Source organism: Odocoileus virginianus, chromosome 11 (assembly GCF_023699985.2).
Source record: "Odocoileus virginianus isolate 20LAN1187 ecotype Illinois chromosome 11, Ovbor_1.2, whole genome shotgun sequence".
NCBI classification, from domain to species: Eukaryota; Metazoa; Chordata; class Mammalia; order Artiodactyla; family Cervidae; genus Odocoileus; species Odocoileus virginianus.
Genome location: NC_069684.1, coordinates 8,819,402 through 8,836,977, shown reverse-complemented (window position 1 = coordinate 8,836,977; position 17,576 = coordinate 8,819,402). Strand labels below are relative to the sequence as shown.

General features: G+C 39.6%; 1 protein-coding gene across 3 annotated transcripts in view; it reads left to right on the top strand.

Annotated features, from left to right (window-relative positions):
- The first annotated feature begins 693 nt into the window (after positions 1–693).
- Positions 694–17,576, top strand: part of LPGAT1 (lysophosphatidylglycerol acyltransferase 1) — an 80,047-nt gene continuing 63,164 nt past the window's right edge. Inside the window, exons 1-3 of one of the 3 annotated variants that reach the window (XM_070473901.1) lie at positions 694–901; positions 1,167–1,333; positions 2,250–2,514. In XM_070473901.1, the coding sequence (XP_070330002.1) occupies positions 2,277–2,514 (238 nt within the window). In that variant the 5' untranslated portion in view covers positions 694–901; positions 1,167–1,333; positions 2,250–2,276. Of the gene's footprint in view, positions 902–1,166; positions 1,334–1,961; positions 2,072–2,249; positions 2,515–17,576 lie in introns of those variants that run through there. The other 2 variants (XM_070473903.1, XM_070473902.1) reach the window with 2 other exon arrangements.

Below are 17,576 nucleotides of genomic sequence, written 5' to 3'. Positions count from 1 at the left end.
TCTTGGAAATGACCCAGTCCTGTCCAGGGGTACCTATGGACACGAATTTTTGAGCACTCGTTCAATGACAGTCACCACCTACCTGCTTTTCCCTCCTTGACTAACCAAATTTTAGTGTCTCTGTGTAGACCACTCATTCCCACTGGATTCTTTTGGGGGTGGGGTGGGGTGGTAGGGGGTAGGAGGATGGATGGGACATTGGAACTGTCATTAATGTTCCATGTGCTTTCCAGGAACAAGAGTTCTGGCACTTAACATGAATTGATTTTAAACTTTAGACCTTAATCCTCTGGAGAGAGTCAGAAGAAAAGCCGTGAGAGCAGCTGGGTTTCATTAGGAAAGAAAAGAGGGCATTCAGTCTTCGAGGAGGACAGTTTCCCAATCTGGGCAGTGATCGGGTTTGTCAAGAAGAGAGAGAGCCCTCACAATGAAAAACCGCTGTTTCGGCAGAAAAGCGGTTCTAAATCTGGACCAAATCCTTCTCGTGTGGTGGAAGGGTTGGAGCTAGTTACTAGATCTTTCCGAGCGGCCCTCTTCCTCGGTCCCGGGCTGAGCCAGGTCCCGGCCTCGGGACCGGGCGGGCCCCAAGGGCCTCGACCCACGGACAGCGGGATCCCCGGCGGCGGCGACGGCGGCGGCGCGAGCGGGAGGGCGGACGACGGCCGCCGCGCCTTCATTAGAGGGCGCTCTGGGGGCGGCTCTGCAGCAGTGCCGACTCCCGCCGCTTCCTCCCCGCCGCCCCTCCCCGCCAGCCCCGGCGAAACGCGGCCGGGCCCCGGGGACCAAGTCTCGGCGCCGCCGGGGGCCGGGTGCGGGCCGCGCCGCTCCTCCTTCCGCCGGCCATGCAGTCTTCCGGCTCCTCTGGCTCCCGCAGCCCCGGCCGGGGCCGGGCCGGCCCGAGGTGAGTCCGGGCTTGGCGGGCGCAGGCCCCGCGGCTGCCGCAAGCTGGGCCCCGGGGAGGCGCTGTGGGGTGGGTGGGGGGGGAGGCGGGGAACGGGTGTCGTCGCGTGGCCCGGGGAGGAGGCGGCGGCGGCGGCGGCATGAGGGACGAGGGCGCGGTAGGCCCCAAGGAGGAGGCGGGGGCGCGGGGCATCCGCCCGCCTCCCTGGGACCCGCCCCGGTGACAGGTCCGGCCTCTGAGTCCCCGCCGTCCCCTCTGTCCGCAGGCAGCCGCGAGGGGAGTAGGGCGCCCTCGCGCCCGCTCGCGCCGCACCTCGGCCGCCGCCGCCGCGTCCATGACCGCGACCCACCGGCCGAGGACACCCGCCGCTGCCGCCGACCCCCGGCCCCGCCGGTCCCCGCGCTGTACCGCCCGCCGCCCGAGCCAGCTGAGGTGAGCCCGGCCGCGACCCTTCCCACACCTCAGACCCCGCGGCCGGCCCCAGCCGCCCCCTTGACTGAAGTGCCGCGGTCGCCTCTTCCCCGCTTCTTTCATCATCCCCGGCTCCCCTGCGCTCCGGCCGCGGACGGGGCTCGTCATCCCGGGCTCTGAGCCTCCTGCAGCCGCCGCCGCCGCCGCTCCCCTCCCCCTACTCCCGTTCTTCCTCCTTTTCGCCTTATTATCGCCCACTTTCTTCCTCTCACCAGCTCACCCTTTTGCCCGCTTTCCTGCCCCCCCCTTTCCCCCTACCCTCCTCCACACACCTAAGAAAAAAGGAACGCCAGACCAGATTTGCGGCAAATGAACCATTTTAGCGTAACTCTTTTTTTTTTTCCCCCGCTAATGCGAGAGACCGTTTTAAAGGATGAATCAGTGCGGAAGGGTGGTGGTGAGGGTGCCGATGTGCATCGAGAGGTGCCCGCCTCAGCCTTCTCTTCACTCCTGTCAGTTAGGGAGCTGCCGAAGGCGTGTGAGGCAGGTCGCTGTGCTTCTTCCTCAAAGTCCAACGGAAGACTGCAGTGACACGCGGTTGCGGGCCGGCCGCTGAGGAGTTGGTGGGAGTAGTGTTATCATTTGCTAAATATATTATGACATAGCCTGTGCCTCCGTGAACAGCTCCCTTGACCTTGTGGGGCTCCTCCTCCGCTGGCTGTCCGTCCCCCTCTGGAATTTCCCGGACGGATCACTGAGGTACTACAGCGCGGGGGAAAAGCTCCAGATCCTCGATTTTCTTTTTTTTTTTTCTTTTCTTTCTTTCTTTTTTTTTAAATTTTATTTGTTTTTGTGCCGGAGGTGATTTCTTTATTAGTGACTGTCTAGATGTGTCCACTCCGTTTTCTTTTCTAAATGAATTTTCCTTTCGCCTCAGCAAGACGGGAGAGACTTCGATGTGAGAATGGCTGTGACTCTGGAAGAAGCTCCGTGGCTGGGCTGGATCTTGGTGAAAGCCTTGATGAGGTTTGCCTTCATGGTCGCCAACAACCTGGTTGCGATTCCATCCTACGTCTGCTATATAATCGTGCTTCTGCCCCTTCGACTGCTGGACAGCAAGCGGTTCTGGTACCTTGAAGGAATGATGTACAAATGGCTTTTAGGAATGGTGGCTTCTTGGGGATGGTATGCTGGATATACAGGTAAGAGCATGAGCAGTTTTTAAAATGCATATTTAAACATGTGTAATGTTTGCCTTAAATCAGGAGCCATGTTTTAAATGTATATTACACTTCAAGTGGAAGATGCTTTGACTATTGTAAACACAGAGAACAATTCTATTGAGTTTTTTTTTAAAGAATCCTAATTGAGAAAGGATGATATTTTCAGAAGTATAATTTCATAATTATATATTGATAAATTCCTTAAATAATGGCTTTTAATGATTGACATGTACTAAAACCCATCAGTGTAAGCTGTCCTAGAAGAGTAGGAGTGAGTTTTATAGGACTTCAGAAGTTATAAAATGAAGAGGTACGATGTTTAGCTCATAATCATTGGGCATTAAGAAAAAGTACTGAGCCATGTTTGTGCTAAGATAGTTTAATAAAAGTTGTTTCATTTAATGGTGTGTTGTACTTGTGTTCACATTTGAAGCCAAGCAAAGGGTGGCTTTTTTTCTGTTATGTATGTTTCCTTTGTTTACTAGAATCTATATCTTATCTGATAATTCTATATTAGAATATTAAATGTAAGTTTTATCCCTGTTAAGCTAATGTAGCTTCAGAGTGTCTTTTAATAGATTTTTATTTCTGCAAGAGTAATGCTATTCTAAAGCGAACTTTTAAAGAACTGAATGAGAAGCAGTGTTTATTTTCTGCTCATAAGCCTTACGTACTTTGAGAACTTGTGCCCCGGTTGTGAAAATTGTGTACTATTATATTTATTTGACATTTCCCCTCTAAAAAGTAGGGTAACGAAAAAAGCATTGAGGTTTCTGGCCCTTGTCTTGGACATTGAGGCTTTATCATAGAATTTTATAACTGATAAGCTCCTTAGAGATAGTGCCACAGATGCTGCGGTCGGTGGAGTCTGTAGCTCATATCTTGGAGGAGTGAGCAGGGTACTTTCAGGGTTGAACAGCATCACAGATGCCCACTTAAAATTTTCTGTCTCCCTCTTTCCTGTCCAGGCGACATCTGCAGATTTTATGTACACAGCCAAGGGCACTGACAGCACACAGCCTTTATGGAGTCTGATTGTCTCTTGCTAGGTTAGAGTACTGTTAGTTGCCCCAGATGAAGCCTTTTCTCCTTCTGGCAATGCAATTTATTATTCTGCAAGACCCAAGCCCTGGGGATAGTATACGCATTGCTTCTTTGCTATGTGTCTTGTTGAGATTCCAGTGGTCTTTAGATATGGTAGGTGAACTTCCGGTCCTCTCTGGGGGGACTTGGTGGTAGCAGGAGAGAAAAGAAAACAAAGTAAAAATGAAGTTTTTGTTTATGGTGCTGAATTTTTACCTGTGCTGCACTGCTGTCATAGAATCGCTTTGCTCTGTGGAGTCTGAGCTTCCCCCGATATGCTATGCGGTACTAGTGGTTTGTTCTTTGCACAGTATACTTAAGTTTGCTTGTTTTAAATGAGCTCGTAGTATTTCTAGATATAAGTTCTAGAAGTTCATTCTACTTAAAAATAGTGAAATTATTGAAACATTTGAGCCTGTGTGTGTGTTTGTGGAATATTTGTAAGTGTTAGCATGATCAGAAGCTGGAAAAAAATAATTTGGCATTGACCTTGAGATTGTAAGGAGTCCAGTGGTGCTGACTGAAGTTAAAGTTAATTATGCTATGGCTACAGCAAGGCTGCAGTATATTTTTAAGCATATTTAAGCATATTTTTTAAGCATATATTTTCTTTCTCTTCCTTGCTGCCTATAAAACTATGCAGTTTCTTTGGCCACCTGCTTGGAAGGTGGTCTTGGCATGCTCTGCATATTTTAGTCTCTCTGAAGCATCTGTTTTCCTTCAAGGTACTGCTTTTTGACTATTTGATTGGTTTGTCTCATTTAAATATAGAATATCTTGATGTGCATTTTAAATAGTCTTCCTATAGGTAGACTACTTCTCAAGAGTCTGGTCATAACAGAACACAGACAAGGTCAAACAAATGTAGAAATGACTTTTGTTGAAAGCCACAACTGGGTCTAAAGAAGCAAACATAAGCAGGGGTTGATGAGCAGATATACCCACAAGGAGGTTGTGTTGGGCTTTGTTTGGATTATATGTTTCATTTCTTACCTTTGTATCAAGGAGAGGGTGGGCCTGAGTTTTTCCCCCCCTTCCCCTTTCCCTGTTTTTAAGTTTCACACATGGAAAATTGAGCATTGCCAAAGCAATGCTGCTCAGCATATCTAGTATGTTTATGTTTTAGAATTAAAATTGCCAGACTTTGTTGAAAAACCACTTCTAAGGAAACCTGAAATGTTAATTAGCCAACTATTAACTAGGAAACTGAAAATTGAATATTGGTATGAGCAACTGAACTGAACTGAACTGACAGAATATCAAATTTTCATGTTGTGACATTCAGTCTAAGGTAAGTGAATTACTCAGCTTTGTTGCTGAAGACTTATGTGGATTATGTAATCTGCACTGCCCCATATAGTAGCTGCCAGCCATATTTGACTATTTAAATTAATTAAAATGAAATAAATTTAAAACTCAGTTTCTCATTCACACCAACCACATTCCAAGTGCTCAGTACTAGGTAGCTAGTGACTACTGTAGTAGACAGTGGAGATAATACAACATTGCCATCATCACAGGAAGTTCTATTGAATAGAGCTGATAAATAGTAGGTGTGACTTTTTCCTATTTCTTAGAAAAAGTGCATTTTATCTTTATAAAAGTATGTTTTTCTCAACATAATTCTAAACATTTCTTTTGGGGAAGACAGAAAGATTTATTAAAGTTTTATACCATTGTCCTTTAATTTGAGGCAAATATCACACAAAAAATGAGCCCTTTAAACTCAAACACACTTGTTGGATTGAGAATGGTGAGACTAGTTAAGTCTAAGAACTTAACTAGATGTCCTTGTACTTGATTTGTTTTTTCAGAGCTGGAGTACTATCTGTGGACCCAGAAGAGGGAAAAGGATTTTCTGGTCTCTCTGCCCATTTCTGATTTTACATTTTCTGTTCAGGGGAACACATTTCTTGAAAGAACTCTGAGGACACTGGGGTTTCTTCATCTCTAGTTTGCTGCTAGGTAGTGATGATTGTTGTGATCACATTTCTTTCAATGGCAAGTGCTGTCCAAGCCTCTCATGTTGAGGGAAAGTTGTATACTGCCTTGCTCTCTTATTTCAAAAGCAAACCAAAAGACCTACTCTTTAATGATTAACATCTACCTGCTTTATTCAGAGCCAGGATAAATCAGCATACTCCCTCGTCTTCAGTTTAAGTGAAGATTGGCAAATCTCAATGAGATATTCCTTTGAAATAATGTTTATTTAAAATAGATTATTATGATTTTCATTCTCTTCTTTTAATAAATACATTGTTCCCCACCCAAACACATCTAATTAAAGCCTCTTACACAAAATCCTTTAAAAAATATTCACTGTAATTAGAAGCTCCAAAATTTCTTATGCAGGATGAGGGGAGTCTTTTGGGCCACAGTCTGGCTGGAATAGAGCGAGGTGCCAGGGGACTTAGCACCAAGTTATCTTTGCTTTGCAATCCTAGTTTCCCTTGGATTGGGTATTTACTTGGATGGCTGATGGGGATTAGGTTTAGCTTCCTCCCACTCCCCAAGGGACAGCTGTCATGGCTCCATGTTAGTCTTTGGGGGGCTGTTTGATTATTTGATAGTGTTTTACATTTTTTTGCTGGGATATTCATTGTGTGAGGAAAATTATTTATTATGAATTTTGTCTGCCTGACATTTAAGTTTTAATCTAGTGTAGGATTTTTCCACCTTTGAGCCATAAACCTATTTAATGTGTCAGGACGAACATTAAAAAAAAGACGTGAAATAGAAAAGATCAGAAGTATGTGTATTTGTACTGGGTGGGTGGCTGTTGTTAGTCACTCAGTCATGTCTGACTTTGTGTGACCCCATGGATGGTAGCCCGCCAGGCTCCTCTGTCCATGGGATTCTCCAGGCAAGAATACTGGAGTGAGTCGCAGTACTACAGATTTCTTTTTTCTTTTTTTGCTGTGAGCCCTGTCAGCATTTGAAAGACATTCTTCTGGTGGAAAGAGAACTGCAATTTAGAATTTTGAGAGTCAGCTGTCTTGATCTAGCTTTAACTTTAACATCTCTACCTAACTAGTAGGAGGGAGAGCCTTACCTGCTCTGTGCCCGGTGGCTGTGAGCTTGCTATAGACAGAGATGTAGTGTTCTTTATACCCCTAGAATCCAGTTCATTACCTGATGCTCACAGGGTGCTCTTTAAGTGTTCTAAGTTTTTGTTTTTCTTTTTCAATGAATGCCTTCTTTCATTCTTAGTCCCAGCTGACCTTCCATTACCCCCCAAGCCCCGCCCTTGAAAGCGTGGCATCTTAATCACTGGACCACCAGGGAAGTCCACTGCCTACCTTTCTAATTTTGATATCAGAACTTTCAAGAAGGTGGGCAGCTCAGTCTGTTATCAAGATCATTGCAATCCACAGAATATAAACCCTGAACTGGATCATGTTTTTCATACACATGCACGGACACACACACACTGACTACAATACCACATTCGTTAATTTAACATACCTTAATTGAGCTTCTAGTTTGTGTGGGAACAGGTGCGTAAGACATAAATTATGACTTTCAGTCGTTCACAGCAGCTTTGGTCGGAGAGTCAGTGAGTGCCACTAACAATGAACACATCCTGGTATAAGGCTTAATGGAGTTGTACCATGGGATGAAAGAGGAAGGGCTGCTGATCTTGCCCCAGAGGTAGGTGGTAGCCGAGAGGAAATAGGGAATTTAGGATAGGAGCAACTTTACGTTCTTTTTTTTTCATAGGGAAATATTTGTCTGTGGGGCTAATTCTATCATCAGTAATTATAATAGATTTAAAATATTTGAATAATGCATCAGTTTGAAATTTGCATCTCTATGATGATAATATTAGCTAACATTTATTGCAATGTAAGCCAAGCAGTGTTTGATGAGTTTGTCATTTGATGCTCAGAGCAGTCTTATCAAGTTGGTACTATTATTATCCTCTCCTTTTGTTATTGGTATTGAAATTGAAACAGATTTCACAATTACTTCCTCTTATGCATTAACTGAGTTGATGCTGCCACAAGTGTATTTTTGTATTTATAGAGCCATTATTGACCTTTATATTATATTTTTAGAATGTTTCTTAATTTTTTTACTACCCATACTTTTATTTCTGAGGCTTGAAATCTCTTTCTGAAACTACAGATTTTTAGCTTCTGAAAGCAATCTGATGGCTGTGGATTTCTGCAAGAGGTTAAAAAAATTGTCACTTCAACAGAATTATTTTTAATAAATAAATTGCATAAAATCCCACTTCCTTAAGAATCAGAAAACAACTCAACTGAAATTTTAGTTTTTGAGTGCTAGACAGTAGATTGTCATCAGGATGAGGAGGTATTGCAATGATGTTAGATCAACAGCCGATCTTGACGTAAATACAGGTGAGGAGTGCTCAGTAAAGTATTTTGATTTTTACGTGGAAAAATTTTTATATACCATTAACTCAGCAATTTGATATCTAGTATTACTTCAAAGATTGTATATTTGTATATAATTGAGTAATTATTATATAGTTTTAAGATATATATATATGGTATATTTAATCATGTACACATACCCTATATATATATATATATATATGTATATATATATATATATATATATATATACACACACACACACACATAGTTACAGAAGCACATGAAACATTATTTGCAGTTCTTGTAGAAGATAAGACCTCAGATTCTGGAATCAAAAAGAGCTGGAATAAAAAAATTCCTACTTTCTTTTTGTTTACATTTGCTTTGTATATCTTTGCCCATCCTTTTGTTTTCTAACCATTTAAATTACTTTGATTTACATGTATCTTTCAATCAGCATGAAGATAGGTTTTGCTCTATGAGTCAATTTGAAAATCGCTTTCAACATGAGTTGAATCCATTTACATTTATTGATATGTCAGACTTTTTTTCTGGGGTCTGTCATTGTATTTTATATTTTCTCTTGTAAAATATATAAATGTTAAGTCTTTCACTGTGCAGTCTTCCCTTGCTTTCTTGTTTGTTTGTTTTTTTTTTTTTTTTTGCTTTTTTGTTCTTTTGATATTTAGGAAGGTTTGTGTTTTTGTGTTATTAGTTGCTTTATATGATATTTTTATATTCCAGTTCACAGTAACTGTTAGTTTTCTTCTATAGAACAAGGTAAAAGTCTTTTAAAATATTCTCTTCTCTCTTCCCCTTTCTCTTCTCTATCACCCAATTTTAGTCAATAGTGAATAGTGTTTATTCACTATTGTATTTACATTTGCACTGTTATGTATGCTTTTACTTACGCTACTTGATTTGTAAGCTTTAAGGCTATCTGTTGACTCCCAGCTGTTACATCAAGGTAATGAGTCAGCTTATTATACTTCCTGCTCACTTTCTCCCTTCACCTAATTTTTGTTATTTGAATTTATCCATCATTATAGACTATAATGTTTGTGTTCTGTTTTATCACCTTTATCTCTTCCTCTTTTAGTCCTAATTTTTCAGTTAAATATGTGTAATGCTCACCCAGACGCTTTTGCAGAAGTTTTTCCTAGTTGGTTAAAGTTTGTCATCTGGTAGTATCTCAGTAACAAATCATGAAAAGAGAAGGGAATATTATTGTAACAACATTTTCAGAACTTCTTTTTGTTGCCTTACACTTAGGATGGCTTAGCAGATAATAAAGTCCTTGGCTCACTCCTTGTTTCCTTGAGCATCTTACAGGTTTGTTCAGTGTCTTCTGGCATTAAACGTTGCTGTGTAGATGTGTGAAGCCAACTTGAATTTTTTCCCATTATTAATGATTTGATCTTTTTGCCTATTGGCCCAATGAATTCTGTCTCTAATATTTAGTAATTTTACTAGGATATGCTGGTGTAGGATACGTTGGCACATGTATGCTGTTTTAATATGTAGACTCAGATCTATTTTTATTCAGGAAAGTTTTCTTTAATTACATCTTTAAATGTTTGTTTTATTTGATTATTTTTGTTTTCTTTCTTAGTGACCCTAATTATATGTCTGTTGGATCCCTTTTTATATCTTTTCTGTTTATTATTTTCCTCTGATCCTTTTAAACACTTTTTCATTTGTTTCTATCTTTAATGTCTCTGACCGTGTCTTCTGCAGTGTCTCTTTCTGTGTTCTCCTTCCAGTTTCTTCATGTCTGTGATACTTTTGTTTATTCTTCTGTTTCTGCCTCGAGTTCTGCTAGTTTATGCTTCTTTTGTTCCTCTTGTCTAGTCAGTTCTTCCTTGAGTTCTTATTATATTGGAGTGACTTCATTGATTAATGTCTTAATTTTGTGCAAGAGTATGTAGTTACAGTTTTTATTTTCTCCATTGTAATGTTTTTCTAGCAGTATTCTTTGACAGTTGGTATGTTATGCTGCTCATTTCTACTGTTTTTCTTACAGTATCTCCAAGTCATTGCTGTGCCAGTTTCCCTTTGGTTTCCTGTGATTTAGTGAACTGGATTTTCCCTATCCAGTTATTTGTAGGAGGTATGGGTGGGACCAGAGTAGATTTCCAGATTTCAGAGGTAGTTTTTTCTTTTTTTTCTTTTTAACATATGAAGCCTGATTGTGTTCTCTGTGGTGCCACAAATCCTGTCTCTCCAATCCAGACTAAGTCCAGGAGGCTTTTTGCCACCGCGGCATGCCAGCCTAAATCCCTCTTCTTAAGGATGTGCATTTTCGCGTTGCTTTCTGAGATCTGCCATTTTGGATCACATGCCACACATTCTGTCTCTGCTGTCCACTTCCAGTATAGATTCTATCTGATGTCAGTTTGGTTTGATCTCAGTCGGATCTCATGTATTGTGGAATTTTTATATTTTTTTCTCCTGTACTTCCAGGAAAAGAGTTTTGTGAGGTTCTCTTTTTCTCTTTCTCCTTGTTGCTATGTATTTTCTAGGAAGATTCATACCTGTAACTCTACAGTGTTCATGCCAATGTAAGATTTTTATTCAACTATGTAATTATAATGCAGGCAAATCTATGTCCATTTAAATGTACTACTAGTTGATTATTATAAAGTGGAGACTAGTTTTGCTACATATTTAAGTTCTTTTCTTTCTGTCCAAAAGCAAGACATAGCCTCCCCATTTTTTTTTCCCCTCCCAAACTGTTTTGGATTTTGGTTCTCAAACTGTTTTGTTTCTTGAAATACTTATCACTGGAGTATATAGAAGATAAATACTGTTTCCACTTGACTACAGAAAGAAAATGTCACTAAAATGAATGGAAGAAGTGACTTATCCTTGATATTTGAATAAGGAATATGAATGAAATGAAACATTAATACTATAGGATCTGTTCTATTGAACTTTGAAAACTTTAAAGGTGACTAGTGCTACCAAATTTTGATAAACATATTTATAGTATACTATAATATTAAATATATTAAGTATATATAATATATATTATATAAAAAGTATATTATCTGTATTAAATATTGTATATTTATAGTTTGAAAATGTCAGTCACTCAGTCATGTCCGACTCTTTGCAACCCCATGGATTGTAGCCCGCCAAGCTCTTCTGTCCATGGAATTCTGCAGGCAGGAATACTGGAGAGGGTAGCCATTCCCTTCTCCAGGGGATCTTCCAAACCCAGGGATCAAACCCAGGTCTCCCGCATTGCAGGCAGATTTTTTTACAATCTGAACCCAGGGAAGCCCATATTTATAGTTTCAAGAGTTTCTTTTCAGAGTTTGCGAACTAGTGGCCATATTCAGCAGCCAGTGGGACTTTATTTGATCTTTGCAATTTTTCAATTTTTTTAATTAGTTGGCAACATTTCAAAATTAGGGGGTTTTCCCAAAACATGAAAGATGAAACCAAGGTTTCCAGCTCTTGAGAAATGAGAAATTTGACTCTGTTGGGGCCTCACATCTGTCAGCAGTTTGCTGGAGTTGAGTGACAGCTGTCTCCTTTAGATGGTTCTGTGCTCTCCTGTTAACCCAAGACCCCACCCCTTCCTTGTCCTCCTCTGGACCTGCTTTGCTCACTTACATTACTGCCTGGACCCCAGAGGCTTAAATGATATTCATTAAAAAATACTCAAGTTAACAATTACTAGTCTATTTCTGCTGGGAATATGATAATTTTGCATTTATGGCCTTTAACAATGCCTGCATCCTAATGAGTTGTACCATTAACTTAGTGAAAGTTAGTTAGTGACCTCAGGCTTTGATTTCATGCAGCAGAGGCATGTGATGAAAACTGTAAAATAGAAATGCCATTAGTAAGAACTGTGGTCACAGGTTTTTCAAGTTTCATGTACCATATTACTTGTCTAATGAAATATTTCCTGTTATTTGTGCTTCAGTAATAGGTAGAATGTCTCATTTCTTCTTTTTAATATAGTCGTGGAAAACCTAGATGATTAAAAATTGGTAATTTTTTTTTGCTTTTCATATTTGAATATGAAAAACAGAGCAAGTCTAGTTGATTTGTTTCTTTAAATTATAGTGTAGATAATTTTAAAATAGTGTTATAAAAAGCATGCATAAATTTTAGTTATAAGATTATATGTTTTCTTAAGTCTGTTAGATTTGATCAAGTTTTGCTAGTAACACCTTTCCCCCCCAGTTTTTTATTACTCATTAAACTTTAAGAAACCATTATGAGTCAAGTATATAAACATGTTTTACATATGCTATTAGGAGTATGCATTGTTTGACACTTTTAAGGGATAAAACATCTGTAAATTTAAATACATCAGGATGTTTCTGAATCATCAAAGACTAAACTATGATCAATATAGCTTTTGTTGTTGTTGTTCAGTCACTATATGATAAGAATATATATGTATATGTAAATATGTAAAAATTGAGATAGAACTCACATACCATAAATTTTGCTATATTTGAATGTACAGCTTAATGGGTTTTACTAAAGTCACAAGATTGTACAGCCATGAGCACTGACTAATCCTAAGACATTTCATCACCCCCAAAAGAAACCCCAAACCATTTAGTCCTCACTCTTCATTTCCTCCTCCCTTCAAGTCCTGGCAACTGCTATTCTCTGTTCTGTCTGTATGGATTTGCCTATTCTGGACTTTCATACAAATGGAATTGTACAATATGTACTCTTATGTGTCTGGCTTCTTTCACATAGCATAGTGTTTTCTAGGTTCATCCATATTATAATGTGTTAGAACTTTATTCCTTTGTATGTCTGAATAATACTCCATTGTGTAGACAGATCACATTTCATTTATATATTCATCAGTTGATGAACATTTGGGTTGTTTCCACATGTTGGCTATTGTAAATAATGCTTCCAGAAACATTCATGTATGAGTTTTGGGGTGAATATATGTTTTCAGTTCTCTTGGACCTAGTAGTCCAATTGCTGGGTCGTATAATAATTCTGTGTTTAACTTTTTGAGGAACTGCCAAACTATTTTCCATAGCGGTTGTCGCGTTGTGCATTCTTACCAGCAGGGTAGAAGAGTTCCAGTTTCTCCATATCCTCACTAATACTTTCTGTTATCTGGGGTTTTGTTTTTGTTGTTTTAGTTTGTCCATCCTAATGGATGTGAAGTAATAGCTCGTTGTGGTATATATTTCCATGTTCCTAATGACTAATGGTGTTGAGCTTCTTTGCATATGCTTATTAGCCAGTTATATATCTTTGGAGAAATGTCTGTTCAAATACTTTGCCCATTTTTAAATTGAGTCTTCTTAGTATTGAGTTATAAGGTTTTTCTGTGCTTTATATACTACACTCTGTTTTTTCACTGGTTACTTGTGTTTTTGGTGTCATCTAAGAAACCACTGCCTAATCCAAGGTCATGAAGGCTTACACCTATGGGTGTTTTGTTTTGTTTTTCCTTTGGTTTTTTTTTGGTGGGGGGGTCCCTCTGTGTGGCATGCAGGATCTTAGTTCCCTAACCAGGAATCAAACCCATGCCCTCTTCATTGGAAGCATAGAGTCTTAACCTCTGGACTGCCAAGGAAGTCCTATGTTTTAAGAGTTTAGATTTTATACTTAAGTTTTTGATCCATTTTGAGTTAATTTTTCTAGGTAGCATAAGGTAGGGGTTCATACTTCATGCTTTTGCATGTGGAGGATATCTAGTTGTTCTAGCATTGTTTGTTGGAAAGACTGTTCTTTCCATATTGAATGAATCCATTGTTGAGTATCCAGTTGGCCATATGGGTTTATTTCTGGGCTCTCAGTTCTGTCCTTGTGCCAGTATCACACTTTTCTTTATTACTGTAGTTTTGAATTAAGTTTTACGTTTTAAGTATATTTTGCTGTATTTCAATACTTTAAAAATTCGTGATCCATTTTGTTACATACAACGACTTCAATAATCATGCTAGTTCACTAATCAGAAATCCTAAAGTTGTTTTGGATTTAAAAGTGTTTACTGAATACCATGTTTTTTAAGAACTAAAATTTATAATTGGGTTAAATCACCCATTTTTACCTCTGTGTTGAGGAAACGCTTACAAGTTACATATTTCACTAGGAGTTGTCTTAGAAATAATGTGATTAGAATTAACAATATTTCTTTCCTGTTTGCTCTGTCAAGAAAGTAGAGCCTTTGTTGTAGAAATATCTTGTGTAATTGATCAATCAAATGCTTATTGTCTACTGCCAGTTAGCAAAGTTATTGATTTATATAATACTGTGCTTAAGAGTGTAATTTAGATTAATTTCTACCCAAAGGATTTTTGGCATAGTTTCTAGTTTGATGGATGGTTTTGAGTTTGCTCTGAACTATGGGAGTAAACTCCGGGAGTTGATGATGGACAGGGAGGCCTGGAGTGCTGTGATTCATGGGGTCGCAAAAAGTCGGACACGACTGAGCGACTGAACTGACTGACTGACTGATGGGTCCAAAATGCTTTTGCAAAAAATTTTCTGAAAAACAGTGTTCAGTATGCACATTTTCCCCAATGTGCTGGTTCTACGTTTTAAAGGTAAAGTTATTGCAGAGAAGAAAATTAACTAGAAGCTACATTGATGTTAAAAATGGATGTATAAAATGGATTATATGGATCAGGAAAAAGGGTGTCATTTGGAATGAGTTGTAGGCTCTTTTTTACGGGTGGGATTGTTGTTGTTATTCAGTCACTAAGTCTGACTCTTTGTGACCGCATGGACTGCAGCACGCCAGGCTTCCCTGTCCTTCACTGTCTCCTGGAGTTTGCTCCAACTCATGTCCATTGAGAAAGTGATATCATCCAACCATCTCATCCTCTGTCACCTCCTTCTCTGCCTGCCCTCAATGTTGCCCAGCATCAGGGTCTTTTCCAGTGAGCCGGCTGGCTCTTCACAGCAGGTGGCCAGAGTATTAGCACTTACGCCTAAGCGTCAATCCTTCCAATGAATATTCAGGGTTGAATTCCTTTAGAATTGACTGGTTTGATCGCCTTGCTTGCCAGGGGACTCTCAAGAGTCTTCTCCAACACCGTCCTTCAAAAGCATCAATTCTTTGACACTCAGCCTTCTTTATGGTCCATCTCTCACATCCGTACATGACAACTGGAAAAACCATAGCTTTGTCTATACAGACCTTTGTGGGCAAAGTAATATCTCTGCTTTTTAATACACTGTCTAGATTTGTCATAACTTTCCTTTCAAGGAGCAAGCATCTTTTAATTTTATGATTGCAGTCATCATCCACAGTGATTTTGGAATTCAGGAAAATAAAATCTGTCACTGCTTCCACTTTGTTTCCTTCTATTTGCCATGAAGTGATGGGACCAGATGCCATGATCTTAGTTTTCTGGATGTTAAGTTTTAAGCCAGTTTTTCACTCTCCTCTTTTCACCCTCATGAAGAGTCTCTTTAGTTCCTCTTCACTTTCTGCTGTTTGTGTGGTGCCATCTGTATTTCTGAGGTTATTGATATTTCTCCTGCCAATCTTAATTCCATCTTGTGTTTCATCCAACTTGGCATTTTGCATGAGGTAGTTAAATAAGCAGAGTGAAAACATATAGCTTTGATGTACTCCTTTCCCAATTTTGAACCAGTCCATTGTTCCATGTTTGGTTCTTAACTGTTGCTTCTTGACCTGCATACAGATTTCTCAGGAGACAGCTAAGGCGGTCAGGTATTCTTGTCTCTTTCAGAATTTTCCATAGTTTGTTGTGATCCACACAGTCAAAGGCATTAGTGTAGTCAATGAAACAGAAGTAGATATTTTTCTGGAATTCCCTTTCTTTCTCTGTGATCCAGTGGATGTTTGCAATTTGATCTCTGGTTCTTCTGCATTTTCGAAACACAGCTCATACATCCAAAAGTTCTCAGTTCATGTACTGCTGAAGTCTAGTTTGTAGGATTTTGAGCTTTTCCTTGCTAGAATGTGAAATGAGTGCAATTGTACAGTAGTTTGAACATTCTTTGGCTTTGGCTTTCTTTGCGATCTTTCCTCATAGCTCAGTTGGTAAAGAATCCACCTGCAATGTAGGAGACCCCGGTTCAATTCCTGGGTTAGGAAGATCCACTGGAGAAGGGATGGGCTACCCCGTCCCGTATTCTGGCCTAGAGAATTCCACGGACTTGTAGTCCATGGGGTTGCAAAGAGTTGGACACGACTGAGCAACTTTCACTTCACTTCACTTCTTTGGGATTGGGGTGAAAACTGACCTTTTCCAGTCCTGTGGCCACTGCTGAGTTTTCCAAATTTGCTGGCATATTGAGTGCAGGACTTTCACAGCATCATCTTTTAGGATTTGAAATAGCTCACTAGCTATTGTTCATAGTAATGCTTCCTAAGGCCCACTTGACTTGACACTCCAGGATGTCTGGCTATAGGTAAGTGGCCACACCATCATGGTTATCCAGGTCATTAAGACCTTTTTTGTATAGTCCTCCTGTGTATTCTTGCCACCTCTTCTTAATCTCTTCTGCTTCTGTTGGGTCCTTACTGTTTCTGTCCTTTATTGTGCCCATCCTTGCATGAAATGCTCCCATACTCCCTTGATAGCTCTAATTTTCTTGAAGAGATCTCTAGTCTTTCCCATTCTGTTGTTTTCCTCTATTTATTTGCGTTCACCGAAGAAGGCCTTCTTGTCTCTCCTTGCTATTCTCTGGAATTCTATATTCAGTTGGGTACATCCTTCCCTTTCTCCCTTGCCTTTTGCATCTTTTCTTTCCTCAGCTATTTGTAAGGCCGCCTCAGACAACCGCTTTGCCTTCTTGCATGTTTTTTTTCCTTTGGAATGGTTTTGATCTCTGCCTCCTATACAATGATACAGACCTCTGTCCATAGTTCTTCAGGTATTCTGTCTACAAGATCTAATTCCTTGAATCTACTCATCACCTCCACTGTATAATCATAAAGGATTTGATTTAGGTCATACGTAAATGGATTGGTGGTTTTTCCCTACGTTCATCAATTTAAGCCTGTATTTTGCAATAAGGAGCTGATGATCTGAGTTTTTATGAGTGAGAGACTGAGTTAAGCAATCATTTTAAAGCTGAAATAACCTTTTAAAACTGTTTCAAACCTCTGATCCTTGTTGTATACAGTTGTAGTATTCTATTACAGTTAATAATTATTTCTAAATATGTATGTTACTGGAGATACCATGATGTATTAGGGAAAAACATTGACTTTTGAGTTAGTATGAGTTTGAGTTCTGCCACGACTCATTGCTAGTTGTATAACCTTGAACTTAACTTCTCTGAGCTTCAGTTTCACCATCTTTATTAATGGAGGTTGTATTGATAATATTTATCTCTTGTGAAGTTTAAATGTGAAGTAAATAGCTTGACATTTGGTACTCTATAAATAATATTATTGTTATCATTATTATTATTATTATTACATTAATGCCTAGGAAAACAGTGTTTATCTTTGGGGGAAAGGTGTGAATAAATGAATAAAAGCTAACTTATGGAATAATTTTAGAAACACATTTGAGGATATGCAAACTTGGCTCAATATAGTTCTTATGCTTTAAGTAATAAATAAAAATAATTTATTGTTAGTAGTTTAAGCCATAGTCTAGCTAAAATATTAACTACATTTCACATTTG